The sequence below is a fragment of the Cricetulus griseus genome (assembly GCF_003668045.3).
Source record: "Cricetulus griseus strain 17A/GY chromosome 1 unlocalized genomic scaffold, alternate assembly CriGri-PICRH-1.0 chr1_0, whole genome shotgun sequence".
NCBI lineage: Eukaryota > Metazoa > Chordata > Mammalia > Rodentia > Cricetidae > Cricetulus > Cricetulus griseus.
Window position 1 is genome coordinate 143,561,352 of NW_023276806.1, and position 14,729 is coordinate 143,576,080.

Genomic DNA, 14,729 nt, shown 5'->3' on the forward strand with positions numbered 1-14,729 from the left:
GGCCGGGGGATCCAAAGTCTAAGATCATTCTCAGCTACATAGTGAGTTGAAGAACAACAGTCTGCGCTACATGAGACACTGTCACAAAAGCAAAAACAAACACAAAACTCATTAGGGTTCCTCTGTCTCCTCCCTTCCCCCAGTGCTGGGGCTATATGCTATAAGCCTGAATTTTTACATGGGTGCTGGAAATTCAAACTCAGAGCCTCATGGTTGAATAATATGTATGCAGTCTTACCCCCGGGGCCATCTCCAGTCACTACAAAATTTTCATTTGAACTTCATGTTTTCAATATTTATTTCCATGTTCACTCAGACTTTCATTTAGTCAACACACACCAAACACCCACAATCTGCTAATATGGCAAAGATTAGAAAAAGTAAGATATGTAAGCCTAAGGATCATTGCCTCTTAAATCAATGATGGGATCAGGGATGCTTATTAGGCCCTTTGTGGTGACAAAAGACAAAGGAGAAACAATTTCTGTGGTCAAGAAAGTTAAAACACATACAACAACAAAAATAGCATGCTCGTTTCTTTATTCAATCAACAAACTTTTGTTGAAGGCTTAATGTCTCTGTTTTAGATATTAGAGAAAAATCAGGGAAGAAGGGCAGGTGCTACAGAAATGGACATAATTTAAATTAACAATTGATTCAATGAAGAAATGTGGCGCCTGCAGGAAGATGAGGAGAGACTGAAGAGAGCAAGGAGTGAGCATCTTTGCCATGCTGATAGATGTCGCTGAACCAAGGTGTCCACCAATAGGACGAGTGTGTCAGCCACAGTCCGGTAATACAATGGCAGAGACATGAAGGTATATACACAAGTGTGTACCTGTAATAACACGAACGCCTCTATTTGTATTGTAGTGTGGGATGTGAGAAATTCAGCTTTCCTATGTGTGTGACACCCCAGCAGTACACACAGAAAGCCCTCCTTCGCAGATAATCAGAAACATGTCCATAGGAATTCTGTTAGGATCCTCAGATTTGCTGCTGTTGTTGTTATTGTTTGTTTGTTTTGTTTCTATTTTCATCTAATAACTTAATTTCTGGTAAAGGAACAAATGGTAACTAGTTTCATTAAATGAGTGTTTGGTTATTTGTTTTGCTAGTGAGGTTAACTGACTAGGACAGAATATTCAGTGAGTGTAAACATGTATTTACTTTTAATGAAATGGCACTGTAAATAACCTAAATATTAAATTAAACAACCTAAGTATTACAGATAGTCACCTAGGAATACTGAAAATTATCATTAGCTGTAACAGAAAACTTCTGGTTTGTTGGTGAATAACAACAAATAACTAGATTTAAAACATTCAGCCAAATGAAGTTGCTGGTTCCTACCTCTGTCTCCTGGTTGCAGTATGTGCAGCAAAGTCACAATATTTTGTTTCCAAGTGCCTGGCCTTTTGTCAGTTCCCTGTAACATCCCCTTTCACAATCCAGACACTACTGAGATGATTAGCTCTTCAGAAGCACTTTGGTTGCTTTCTGAACCAACCAGAAGCCGCCTCAGGCTTTCAGTGAGTGGCTCAGAACTCCTGTGCCTAAGAACTCTGGCTGTTCATCAGTCTCCATGGCAACACTGAAGACAGCTCACTACACAGAATGCCTAATCAGAAGGCAGGGCCTGGGTAGAGTGTAATCCCTGTTCTGGTATATTCACCAGGGCTATGCCCTATGTCCTTCCATGGCCCTGATGAAGAAACTTAATTGTTGCTGGACATTAGGTCTATGTTTGGTAGCCAGCAGACTTTGCAAAGCATTGCTCGATATCCCTAAGCTGCCAGCGATCGATGACGCGAAATTTATCAAGGAGTGTGTCGACTCCCATAATGAATTTCGAAGCAAAGTCAAACCCTCAGCAGCTGATATGAATATCCTGGTGAGAATGGGACCGGGGTGCTGTCGAAACAACTAATTTAAACAGGAGAGGGCATTTAAATCCATTGTCTGTTCTGTTTGTATTTTAACTGAATCTCATATGATTCTCCAATTAATTAAAATAGGCATAACGTTTCTGTCACAGACCCAGGCAGTCATTCTGTGTCTAAGTCATGACTGTTTGGGAGACCTATAGAAATAAAGGTTCTAGACATTTGAAGGGCATCAAGGACCACTGAAACGCAGTCTAGTTCCATTGCTGACTTTGACTAAGAGGGACATCAGAGACCATGAAAAGAGGTTATTGGGAGGGGTTGTTGATAGGAGTAATGCAGATATAGGGCATTATTGTTTGCTGCAACTTCGAGCGAATAAACACAAACCACACAACTCCACAAACCCAAGTGGAGTTTATTGGGAAAGGGATTAGTTTAGAATGAGGCTCCGCAGTTTGGGGAGGTTGAAACTGGTCAGCTCTGAGTGGCCCCAGCTCGCCTGTTTCTGCATACAGAGTCCCCGAAGCCACTTAACGCAGTCCGCGAAGCTGCTTAGTGCACACACAATGTACCCATGTAGTAAGGGCCCTTTGAACTGTCTAAGTATATGCCTGAAGGCTGGTTAGGTATCGTGCCAGTTGTCAAGGGGTGGGGTCAGCATTATGCCATGATATCAACATAGGGAGCAATGAAGGCAGAGATATCAGTGTCAATCCAACTAGCCAGAAGACGGCGATGGACAGAGTTCCACACAGGAAGAAAACCCCTGAGTAGTTAAAAGTAGTTATGGTGATACCTGGTGTCTTAATTTGGTTTTTTATTGCTTGAATAAACACCGTCACCAAAAGCAACTTGGGAAGGAAAGGATTTATTTTACCATATACTCTTCGTGAGGTGACTCAGGGTAGGGACTCAAAGCAAGAATCTTAAGGAAGAAACTGAAGCACAAGACATAAAGAAATGCTGCTCACTGGTTGTCTTCCCAAGGTGTGCTCAGTGTGCTTTCTTACACCACCCAGGACCCTTTGCCCCGTGGTGGCACTGTCTCTAGTCACCTGGGAGCTCTTACATCAATAAATAATCCAGAAAATGTCTTACAAACTTGCTACAAGCAATCTGATGAATGCATTTTGTCATTTAATGTTCCTCACTTTGTATAACACTAGCTTATATCAGTTGACAAAAGAAAAAAAAAAACTAACCAAGACCTCTAGGTACAAAAAAGTAAGTGGTTAGTCATGATAAAAAAGAAGAAGTTGAAGCAGGAGAAAAATGGGAGAAAAACCCACTATTGCAAGGAGAAGTTGAGTTGAGGCAAAGAAAGTTGAGTTGAGGCATCTGACACTAGTGCCACAGCTGCTCTGTGTTCCCAGGAGAGGTTACAGTTTAGAGGGTTATTGTTGGTCTTTACAAAGACCAGGTTGGGGAGGGCCTTGCCCTGGCTACTTCCTGCACCCATTACTTCATGTTCACCAAGAAAAATCTCCTGATACCTCAGAATAGGCCCAGAAACATGGCACCAGCTGAACATCATGTCCTGAACCCTCTGAAATGATGACTCCCAAGTAATTTCTTCTTTAAGTTGTTTATTTCAGGTATTTGAGTGTAGTAATAAATAACTAAAATAATATTTTTTTAAAAAATGATGTCTTTACTAAAGAGCTGAAATTAACTGAAATTTGGTTTGTTACATTTATTAGAATGGTTTTCTTGTAAACAAATATGTACTAATCAATTTAATTTTTTCTATTTTTTCAGAAATGGGATAAGGAGTTAGCAAAACTGGCCAAATCATGGAGTAAACAATGCAAGTTTGCACATAACCCCTGTACTAGAAAACGATATGCATGCATTGAGGGTCATGACTTTGTGGGAGAAAATATATATTTAGGTGGAGTACAAAGTACACCAAAACAAGTTATTTCTTCTTGGCATAGTGAAAATGAACACTATAATTTTGATAATATGACCTGTTCTAAAATTTGTGGCCATTATACACAGGTAGGTACTGACAGGTTATTATAATTAGTTCTTGTGTTCACTTTAGTTACAAGAAACATTTTTTAAGTGTTTCCTTATACATTCATTAAAAAAACCCTCCACTTTCTTAAATATACCATGTACTGAGTATAGTTTTTCTGATCTTTAAAAAATGCTACTCTGTTGCCATTTTCTCCACATTACTTACAAGAAGAAATCTACTGTGATGGCTTGTTCAGCCCTGTGGCTTTTCCACATCAATGACTGTGTTCATGTCTTTCCAGTCTTGAGTAGCTTTGCATAGGGCGCCCAGGTCATCTTCACATTCCTTGTGCTATAGAATCTTGAGCTTAGCTTACTAAGTCTGTAGATCAAAACACATATGGGTTGCTGTTTCTTACAATAGTTCCTGCTCCCTCCCCTCTTCCTGGTGTCCTGCTACCAATGTTGGACCTGTGCTTGAGCCATGCCAATTTGATGCCTCTATTTTGTTTATGGAATTGTTTTTCTCTGGGCTCAGTTAGCTATTTTATTACTGTGTCTTTAACTCATGATCATTTCTTCCACATGCCAATGTCGCACCAATTTGAAATAGTTTACTTACTTTTTCTTTGTGAAATTAAAATATAGTTACATCATATTCTCCCATCCCTTTCTTCCCTCCAACACTTATCCTGTATCCCTTCTAGAAGTTTCTTTTAAATGTTCAATTTTTTTATTTGTTTGTTTGTTTTTTATAAGGTCTCACTACGTAGCCATGGCAGGACTGGAATTCTCTATGTAGACAAGACTGGCCTCAAAATCGCAGAAATCCATTTGCCTCTGCCTCCAAAGTGTTGATAAAAGTATGAGTCACCATATGCAGCTGTTTTAGTATTTCTAGTAAAAATACCTAATATATCCAGTCTCTTGTTCAGCTTTTAAATCAAGTAAAACCTAGCAGTAATCAATATTTTAGTGTTTTTACTGTTGTAGCATTTGTTAGCTGTGTGCTCATTTAATTGGGTTGATCCTTGCCTTCATTATGACTCAGATATTTGTATTTCTAATCATGTTTTTATCAATGTCACTATAAGACAAATAGATTAAAGTTTACTTCGTGATGTACTGGTTTTAGAGCAAACCTATAAATATTACTGAGTTAATATAGTGCCACTAAGGTAAGCTACTAAAAATTTGTTTGCTCCTTTGAGTTCCTCCTTTTAAAAATATGGGCCATAAAATTGAAAGTAGTGACTATTTCAAGGCTAATTATTTCTTACTATTGAGTCAAGACTTTTTTTAGTTCCAGTAACATATGAATTACAAAGTGTCCCAATATGGAGCATGGAGACAGGCTCTGCTACTGGCCTCTAATTCTTGCGGATGATTCTATCCTGAGCCTGGAGTATCTTCTCCACACACTTGTTCCATTTAATACTTTTGTGAATAGATGAGAATCTCTTCCTATCATCACAGTATTTTGACCACCGTAGTTTGTTCCCTCTAACATCTCTGCCTACCTTTTCTCCCTAGACTCTCAGTTCAGACCTTCTCAACTATGTGAATTCTCCAGGCTGTTTCTGGTTTTCCCCTCCCTCGTTATGATCTGAAGAGTTGGAAGCCAATAAGCTGACTGCAGTTGCATAGGTCATCTCTTATCCCCATTGATTGATTCATTAACTTTTGCTAGATGATGCTGAAAACTTTATTTCTTACACTTTTTCTTCTTATTTTTGTGGCTGCATACAGAAATATAAGTCCGTCCTGATTTCTACATATCAATGAGCAGGAGAAATGCATTTTGGCCAAGCCTTACTCCTAGACATGTTACATAGGCTGCTAAAAGCAACAGAAGTAGCTAATTTGTTTGATCAAACTCACTCATCCATCTAAACTGAAATAACATTTAGTATTTTACCAAAATCATTTTGTTAGGTTACACCATTTATTGGATTGTTTATGTGCTTGTCAAGGCAAACCAGTTCCTCTTGGTATCAGCAGGGTGGAGCACAGTGGCTGGCACTTATATGCTGCTCTGTAACAGTCTTTTAAAGAAGCCTGTGAATATCCTGAATGGTTAGGGGTATTATCAACAACATGTTGAGCATGTTGAGTTTTTATCATTGATTCACTGAAGCAGGGAACTTGCAGCTTCTGTGTTTTATGAACTTCTGTTTGCTGTTTAGCAACAGGGTGCTCTTTTATGTCTAGATGCTTTCCCAGGCACCAGAGTAGATGCTGTTGGTAAAGACAAGATTTTCTGTTGCTTGGACGACTGGGGTCTGTAGTCTGACTTTTCTTTCCCACCAGCCAGGTCCCAAATAACCACACTCAGACTTATTATTAATTATAAATGTTCAGCCAATGTCTCAGGCTTGTTACTAGCTAATTCTTACATTTTACATGGCTCAATACTTTTTCTCAGTATGGCAAGTTTGTCTCCTGTTTCCTTTGCATCACTTCTAGACTTCAGAGACTCTTCCTCTTCTTCATGCTCTCTTTTTGTCTGCCAGTCCTGCCTAACCACCTGTCCAGCCATTGGCCAGTCAGCTTATTAATTAACCCAACCACAATGACATATATTCACACAGTGTAAAGGAATATTCCACTGGGCTCCAATGTCAAGTATCCTGATAAAAAGAAGAGAGACATACACCTAATGTTCTGAGGCCAAGCCTTTGTGCTTTCCCCTGTTGTAATGAAAAGATAACACATTCTCAGATATCCCTTACATCTTAAAACTGTTATGTCAGACATGTGGGATTATTCTTCACTGGCATGATCACTTACGTGGAATAACAACATGAAACCCGGACCATTTCTTCTTCACCAAATCTCTGATTTAAAAAAAAAAAGCTATTAAATAACTGGGAATAGATTCATTCTTCTTGCTAGTTCAACAACTATGTATTGATAATTATTTTTTGTTAAAGTAAAACTGGTTAAAAAATGCCTTGCATCTGTCATTCACTTGTTTCACATTAAAGTTGAATTCAACATATGTATATAAGTTTTATGTCTAATCCACTTCATGATGGGCCACACTTCAAAGCTACATGCTATCAATACATGTTTACCATTCTCAAACCTAAAAATATCACATTTAAATAATACTAAGCAGACTGGGGAGATGGATCAATATTTAAGAGCCCTTTGATGTGGAAGCATAAGGACTTTTTTTTAAATCCCGAGAAACCATGTAAAAATCTGGGCATTGCCATCTATGACTATAAGCTCAGTACTGGCAGGGGTTTGGGAAGAAGCATAGCAGAGACAGAAGGATCCCTTGGACTCTCTGGCCAGACTTCAGCAGGCTTTTAATAAGAGACACTGTTTCCAGATACTATGATAGAGAATGATATTCTTGCTACCATACATGCAGAAACCCATGAACTTAAACACACACATGAACAAACACAACACACCACACGAAAATACATTAAGAAAATAGAACTCTGTAGTCCGGATCTTAATAAATCAGACTCTAAATATTAATTGAAAATATATACACTTGCATTTGTTCTGTTTCAAAAACTTTTTTGATATTCAAAATGAACATGATCCCCTTCATAATTAGCCTAATCTTAATTTTATTAAATGAGAAACTAGCTCAGAAATGATCTGCCACTCTGAGACAGGCATGAAGCAAAGTGCCTGTAACTGAGCCGTGCTGGATCTCAAGCAGCTAAAGATCCATTCAAATGTGTAGCAAAACAATGAATTACAGCTGTACCTCAACCATGAGAAAAGAATTGGCTATCATCTCAAACTGTGAAATACTTTCCTTCATTTTCTTAATGAAACTAAAAAGTTTAAAAAGAAAGTCTGTTGACTCTATTTTTCTTCTTAGATTATTTCTTTTCCATGGGAGATACATACAATATCTCCTTGTCTTTTCATTTGGAGAATAGGAGGTATTCCATTCTATATTGATGCAAGGGACTAGAAATATTCATCACGTCTTCATCTCTTTCTTATAGTCCATTTTCCATACAAGCCTGCTTCTTTTGAAATTAGTTTTCCTTGCAGCTTAAAATTATTAAAATTTGCCATTCTTTTCATTGACTTTAAGAAAAAAAAAACTTCACATGCTCTTAATCTATACCTGTGTTGTGACTTGACAAAGGGAGGATTGTATTTAAAGCTACAAACTTCAAAATACACTATCAATTTAACACACTTTTTCCTAAGAACAAAGTAAATTGTTATTTTCATTCCTATTCTGATTTTGATGTTTCTTGTAATATGCCCTTAGAGAAAATTCAAATATTTTTCCTAAGTTATCCAGAAGAAATTATAATTTTAACAATGGATTATATTATGATTGAGTTATTAAGTTATCCTTTTGGTTTATGATTATATATCTGAAAGAAAACCATTTAGATTGCCCTTATGAAAGCTGCCTTAACAAAATATAACTTAATGTGTTAGATATTAGGAAAAATGTAGTAAATATATATTTTAGCATAATTAATATTATACATATTCTCATAATGAATTGTGTACATGGATTGTTTTAATATGTTACTTCTCAATTCCTTTTCTTCTAGATAGTTTGGGCCAATACACTCACAGTTGGATGTGCAGTATCAAATTGTCCTAATCTCATGGGATATTCAGCTGCACTATTTGTATGTAATTATGCACCACCGTAAGTCAATTTGCAAAAAAAAAAAAAAAAAGTTCTAAGTTGATAACAAATGTTTACAAAGCTGGGTGTGGTAGAGCACACCTTAATTCCAGCACTATGGAGGAAGAGGCAGTTGGATCTCTGAAGTACAGGCAAGCTTTGTCTACATAATGAGTTCTAGGCCAAACAGTGCTACATAGAAAGACCCTGTCTCAAAACAAAAGAACAACAATAACAAAAAACCCCAATGTTTACAAAACATTATTTTATTCTAGACCGTAAAGTATTTGTGATGAAGTCTCCCTCTGCAAAACTAATTTTAAAAGTGAAAATAGAATATCGACAGAGTGTTGCCTAAATGCAAAGCCTCTCCTCTCAGGAACTATTTCAACATAAGAGTAGAAATGATAGAAATTGTTTCTTAAGTTCAAATGGTAGAGGCTGGGAAGATAACTCAACCAGGAAAATGTTTGTCTTGAAATCATTAGGACTTGAGTTTGGTCCCTAGCACCCATAGAAAAGGCCTGGCACAGTGGGCATACCTTTAACACTGCTACTGCCAGTACCAAATAGGCAGAGTCAGGAAGATTCCTGGTGCTTACCGGCTTAGTCATCCAAGCCAATCAATGAGCCACGGGGTCAGTGGGAGACTCTCTCAGAAAACATACTCCAGAGTGATTGAGAAAGATGCCCAACATTGGTCTCCACATACATGAACACAGAGGCAAAGGTAATATAAGATAAACTGCCATAAGATTACCTAAATCTAAAACACAAAAAGGTTAGCAAATGTGGCTCTAGTGAACATTAACAATGAAATAAGAAAAAGAGCTAGATTTTTTTAAAGATTTTATTTATTTATTATGTATACAACATTCTGCTTCCATGTATATCTGCACAGCAGAAGAGGGCACCAGATCTCATTATAGATGGTTGTGAGCCACCATGTGGTTGCTGGGAATTGAACTCAGGACCTCTGGAAGAGCAGCCAGTCTTCTTAACCTCTGAGCCATCTCTCCAGCCCTAGACTATGTTATTAAGAGCACTTTTTCTGAGGAAAGAATGTATTTTTTAAATGCTCTATGGATGAGTTTTTACTCAAATGAATATATAAATACAGTGAAGTCTAAAAATGAAATTTTAGAACTCTAACCCAAATATCTATTCATATAAAAGGAATAGTTAAATGGGTGATAATGTGATTCTTCAACAAACAAAACTTTTAAAGATAAATATTTGTAAATAAAAGCACAAAGAATAAAAACATAGAATGGATGAAAAGAAGGAAAGCTATGGCATAGGGAGATGGAAATGTAATCTATTGCTGTTCTTTCTTCTGTCTTTCATTGAGCAGCTAAAACAAGAATGGCAAATATTGCCCTAAAAGCTCAGGCTGAATACAGTTTCTCCAAATAGCAAAAAGATTGTGCAACTGCTATCATGCAGCATCATATTTTTAAGAAGAAATTGAGAAAGATTAACCACTGATGAAAATCACTACAGGACAATATCACTTTCTTAAAATTCAGCTTTTGGAAAGAAGGAAGGGGCAAGCAGGGGTTGGGGAAGAGAGAGATAAAAAAAAGAGGGAGAGAAAGATAAAGGAAAGGAAGAAAAAGGAAAGTAAGGGAAGGGGAGGAAAAAATGAAAGTGTTGATGGTTTCTTAGTACATAGCAAATGAGTCTTCTATCAAACAATAGATGCTGCTGTTTTTTTTTTCTTTTTTGACATTTGTGACTCACTGAAAGGTAGCAAACAGCTTGCATAAATGTAGATTAAGAATTTAAAAACCATCATTGGCTCATGAATGCCCTCCATTTTTGCAGAGGAAATGAAATAAACACCAGTCCTTACACAAAAGGAGAACCCTGCTCCATGTGTAAAAAGGGGGACTGCAGGAATAATCTCTGCGGTAAGCAAAAAGGAAAAAGTAATACATCATATTTATATAGTAGTGTTTCCATAAATTCATTATAATTTTTTATATCTGGCCCTTTCTGTTTTAATTTCTAGATGACTTGACTGTTCCTATGAGAATGTAAAGGATATATAAGAATATAATTTGTATATATAAATTATATATGAATCCATTTAGTTCAAATGATTACCCCCTGTAATTGTTTGGTTTTTTTTTTTTTTTTTACTCTTACTGTGTTGGGGAGGCTTGTTTTTTCTCATGAGTGCCCAACCTTAGCTTAGCTTGCTTCTAGCCAACTTTTCTTAACTTAAATTATCCTGTCTATCTTTTGCCTCTACGCTTTTACCTTTCTCTATTTCTGTATGCCTTTCTTCACTTCTTACTCTGTGGTTGCTGTGTGGCTGGGTGACTGGCTCCTGATGTCCTCCTCCTTCTTGATCTGCGATCTTCTCTTTCCAGATTTTTCCTCCTATCTATTCTCTCTGCCTGCCATCCCAGCCTACCCTTTCCCCCTGCCTGGCTATTGGCCATTCAGCTCTATATTAGACCAATCAGGTCTTCTAGGCAGGCAAAGTAATAGAGCTTCACAGAGTTAAACAAATGCAACATAAAAGAATATAACACATCTTTGCATCATGAAAATAAAATGTTTCACAGCATAAACAAATGTAGCACATCATAAAGTAACATTGTACAACAACCCCCTCCACTGATACTTCCCCTTTCAAGTAAAAAGGCAAAAAACAAATTAAATACAACTGAGATAGAGTTGGCTTCTGTGCTCAAAGCAGCTATTGCTGACATGTTTAATGGCATATGCTTAGAGCCACCATCATTTACGTGCTGTTACTAGATTAGTGCCTCATTCAAAGCTAAAAAAAAAAAAAGTCTCCATCACAATGTGATTAAATCATGTTTCTCTTCCATCATCAGCTTTTTTATTGATTAATTTATTAATTTTGCTGTTTGACAGCTTCATGCCTCTATATAATCCACTCTGATTACCCTCCACCTCCACATTCTCCCTCTCTTTCCTATCAAACCCCCCTCATCCCTGCCACTTACTTCCTCACACTCATGACTTACACTTCTATTTTGGGAGCCATTTACTTTAACAAGAGTCATCTCTGTGACCACTGGACTGGGAATACCCATTTGAGCCTGTTGAGGTCATCAATGGGCACACAATTGAAGGCAGTGATCCCCTCATTTCTTGAACCTACCAGTAGAATATAGCTCTGGGCAGGCAAAGGGTAAGTCCCTTCTTCCATTCTACTTGGCTGTTGAAAAGCCCATTCTTTTGGGGACCCACTGTAGGTACAAATAGCTGCTGAGAGTTCTTCATGCAATGACTGGGTTTAGTCCAAAAGAAGATGTTGCATCTTTCTTCTCCTTATCTTCTAACTCTTATATTCTTTGCTCTTGCTTATCTGCAATGTTGTTCATCTTCGGAGTGTATGAGTAAATGTCTTGTTTAGGGCCAAGCACACTTCTCTCATTCTCTCATACTGTGTACATGAAAACACACTAGTGAATGGGGGGTAGTGAACAAATGAAAAAAAAATGAATTTCTAAGGTGCACCTGATCCCATTAAAATTCAAAACTGAGGAGAAACTTTAGATGTGGAGAGACGAATTTAGGACAAGTATCACTATAGCAATACAAATCATATTCAAACCTTCACATAAAAAATTGAATTTTCTTCAGAAACTTAAACTGGGAGTGGTAGAATGTCAAAATTAAGTTAATTTTTTTTGTGGTTTTGCCTATTTTAGATACTTAGACCTCTAACATAAGAGGCGTTCTAGAAACATGTACTGGCATTACACTATTGTTAGGCAACATTGTAAAGATATTAGTCTAGTAAGTTTTGAAAGTTTTTGTGCTTTTAAGTTCAAGTATCTTTTGTAACTTGATTACCTAATTTTAAAAGCTAGAAGAACCAATCAATATTTTTCAATTTATGTAGCTTTTCTTTCTTTCATTAAAAGTCTGTAAGTTATACATGAGAGTACACATAAAAACATTTCACTTCAGTTATTTTTTCTTTTTGAAATTAAATAATTGTTTAATTGTGTTTTATTGACAGAGAATGTGACTGACAGAGCAACACAGCCTAGAGCATGCTATCTACTCATGCTAGGTTCTATTCTTCATAAAATACTCTAATTGTTATTTCTATTCAGAAGAAATTTTTAAATACTAAAATAAAGACTATTTTCTGACTAATTAGAACTCAAGTTCTGTTTAGTTCTCCATTACATTTTCTGCAGTCTTGTCTGAAATTAAAATTCAATGCCTATATTTCAATTCAAAAAGGATATATATATATATATATATATCACATATATAATATATATCATATATATCATATATAATATATAGATATAGACATATAGATATATATATAGGTATTAGTATAGAAACTGGGAAGCAGTGGAATGAAGTTAGGGTATTTTTATTTTTTAAGGTTTTTTGCTGATAATGCAACACAAACATAATGTATGTATCCCTGTGGGGAGGGGTGTGCACATGTGAAGACCCAAGTTCAGATCCTCAGCACCCATGGGTGCTGAGGGGGGTGGCAGTCCCCCTAAGCCCACCATGTGAGAGGTAGAGACAAAGGATTATGGGAGCAGGCTGGCTAGTTAAACTTCAGTTAGCAAGCTAGGAGTTTAACTGAGAGACCCTACCTAAGTATAGAAGGTAGAGAGCAATACAGGAAGACATCCCATGTCAACCTTGAGCTAACATGCATCACACATGTACATTCACACATACAACAAAAAAGAAGCAGAAAAGAAAATGGAAGCTGGGTGTTGATGGCACACGCCTTTAATCCCAGCACTAGGGAGGCAGAGGCAGGCAGATCTCCATGAGTTCGAGGCCAGCCTGGTCTACGGAGCAAGTTCAAGTACAGGCTCCAAAGCAATACAGAGAAACCCTGTCTCTAAAAAACAAAACAAAACAAACAAAAAAAGTAAAGTAAATGGAAAAGATTGAGAAAAAGAGTCAAAAAAGTTGAAGTATATTCCTACTACGCAAAGAAGAAAATCTTTGTGTATTTTTAGCTTTATGCCTTTTTTGTTCTCCTTCCTTTATGCTTATAAACATAAACAAGTTTTTAAGTTTTTTAGTTTTCATAAAACTCTAATAGCTAAATTGAACTCCTACAAGAGGAAATAGAAATTCTGAATAGGCATATGCTTACCCAAAAAATTGAAGAAATTATCAATTAGTTTCCCAAACAGAAAGTATCAGGCCCACATAAATTCACTAGTAAAACTTAACGAACATTGAAGAGTGCTATTATATGATAGATATTTTATACCCCATAATGGGTTTCTCTGCCAATGCAGTAAGCTAGGCCAGTTTTAATGAACAAAACATTCCCAGATGACTTTCCAGCCTGCAGAGGGAAGGAGCCAAGTGAAACCACATTTCAGGTCTAGAGGAGGAGACTTACATGCCCTGTAGGCATGGTCTTAAGCTTCAGGGGAGGAGCCTAGAATTGTGGAGGTCTTTCTAGAGGGTGAAGTCTGGAAAGGGAAGAGTGTGGGCAAGGTGGAGTTCCTACCAGAAAATTATACATAGGCAGGGGCTCCTGAACCTCTGAGTTTGAAGACAGCCTGCTCTACAAAAAGAATTTCAGAAAAGCCAGAGATACACAGGAGATCATGTCTTCAAAACAAAACAAACAAAAATGAGTGCTGTTAGAACAGTGGCCTACCAACATTTGTAGAAAACAAAAAGAAATGGAAATACTTCCTAACTCAGTCTATTAGGCCATGAATTTTTGCACACAACACTCAATAGATAAGAAAAGGAAAAAAAAAAGTGAGCTGAATGCCGGTCACTAACATAGGCAGAAGGACTATTTCCCTCTGCACAATTGGAAGGTATATCAGACTTATGAAACACTCAACACTTGGAATACAAACTAATGTTTGATCAGTAAATGAAGACACACCCTTCAGTGTCAAAACCCAACTGTAGATAATGCTCAATTAGCCTTCTGAAAAAGATGTACTCATTTAACTCAAGTCTGACTTTGGTCAATCAGCAGACATTTATCATGGATTTTTTTTAAGCCACCCAGGTGGTTCTAAGGTTTTAGAGAAAAATTGGGAAACTAATAATCTGCCTGTCTCCTCTACCACATGAGCTTATTCTTCTTTGTACTCATCTCTCAAGGCATTATGGATTTTGATACTATCAGGGTAGACTAAAGAAAATATTTCTACCAAACTGTATAATTAGTAATTGTATAATAATGTAAAAATAACACATTGCTTATTAAATATACTCAACTTGTCAACAGGCACAAA

General features: G+C 36.9%; 1 protein-coding gene across 1 annotated transcript; it reads left to right on the forward strand.

Moving 5' to 3' along the window:
• The first annotated feature begins 1,699 nt into the window (after positions 1 to 1,699).
• Glipr1l1 (GLIPR1 like 1) lies at positions 1,700 to 10,524 on the forward strand. Its single transcript, XM_035451362.1, has 5 exons — positions 1,700 to 1,894; positions 3,648 to 3,890; positions 8,402 to 8,502; positions 10,309 to 10,394; positions 10,496 to 10,524. Exons 1-5 carry the CDS (start codon positions 1,700 to 1,702, stop codon positions 10,522 to 10,524), a joined length of 654 nt encoding a protein of 217 aa, XP_035307253.1.
• The last annotated feature ends 4,205 nt before the right edge of the window (positions 10,525 to 14,729 follow it).

Excerpts from the sequence above, each read along its gene's own strand:
- Glipr1l1 (XM_035451362.1), top strand. The coding sequence starts at position 1,700 with ATGGCCCTGATGAAGAAACTTAATTGTTGCTGGACATTAGGTCTATGT. Across the intron at positions 3,891-8,401 it reads TTTGTGGCCATTATACACAG|ATAGTTTGGGCCAATACACT; the intron begins GTAGGTACTGAC and ends CTTTTCTTCTAG. Across the intron at positions 10,395-10,495 it reads CTGCAGGAATAATCTCTGCG|ATGACTTGACTGTTCCTATG; the intron begins GTAAGCAAAAAG and ends TTTAATTTCTAG.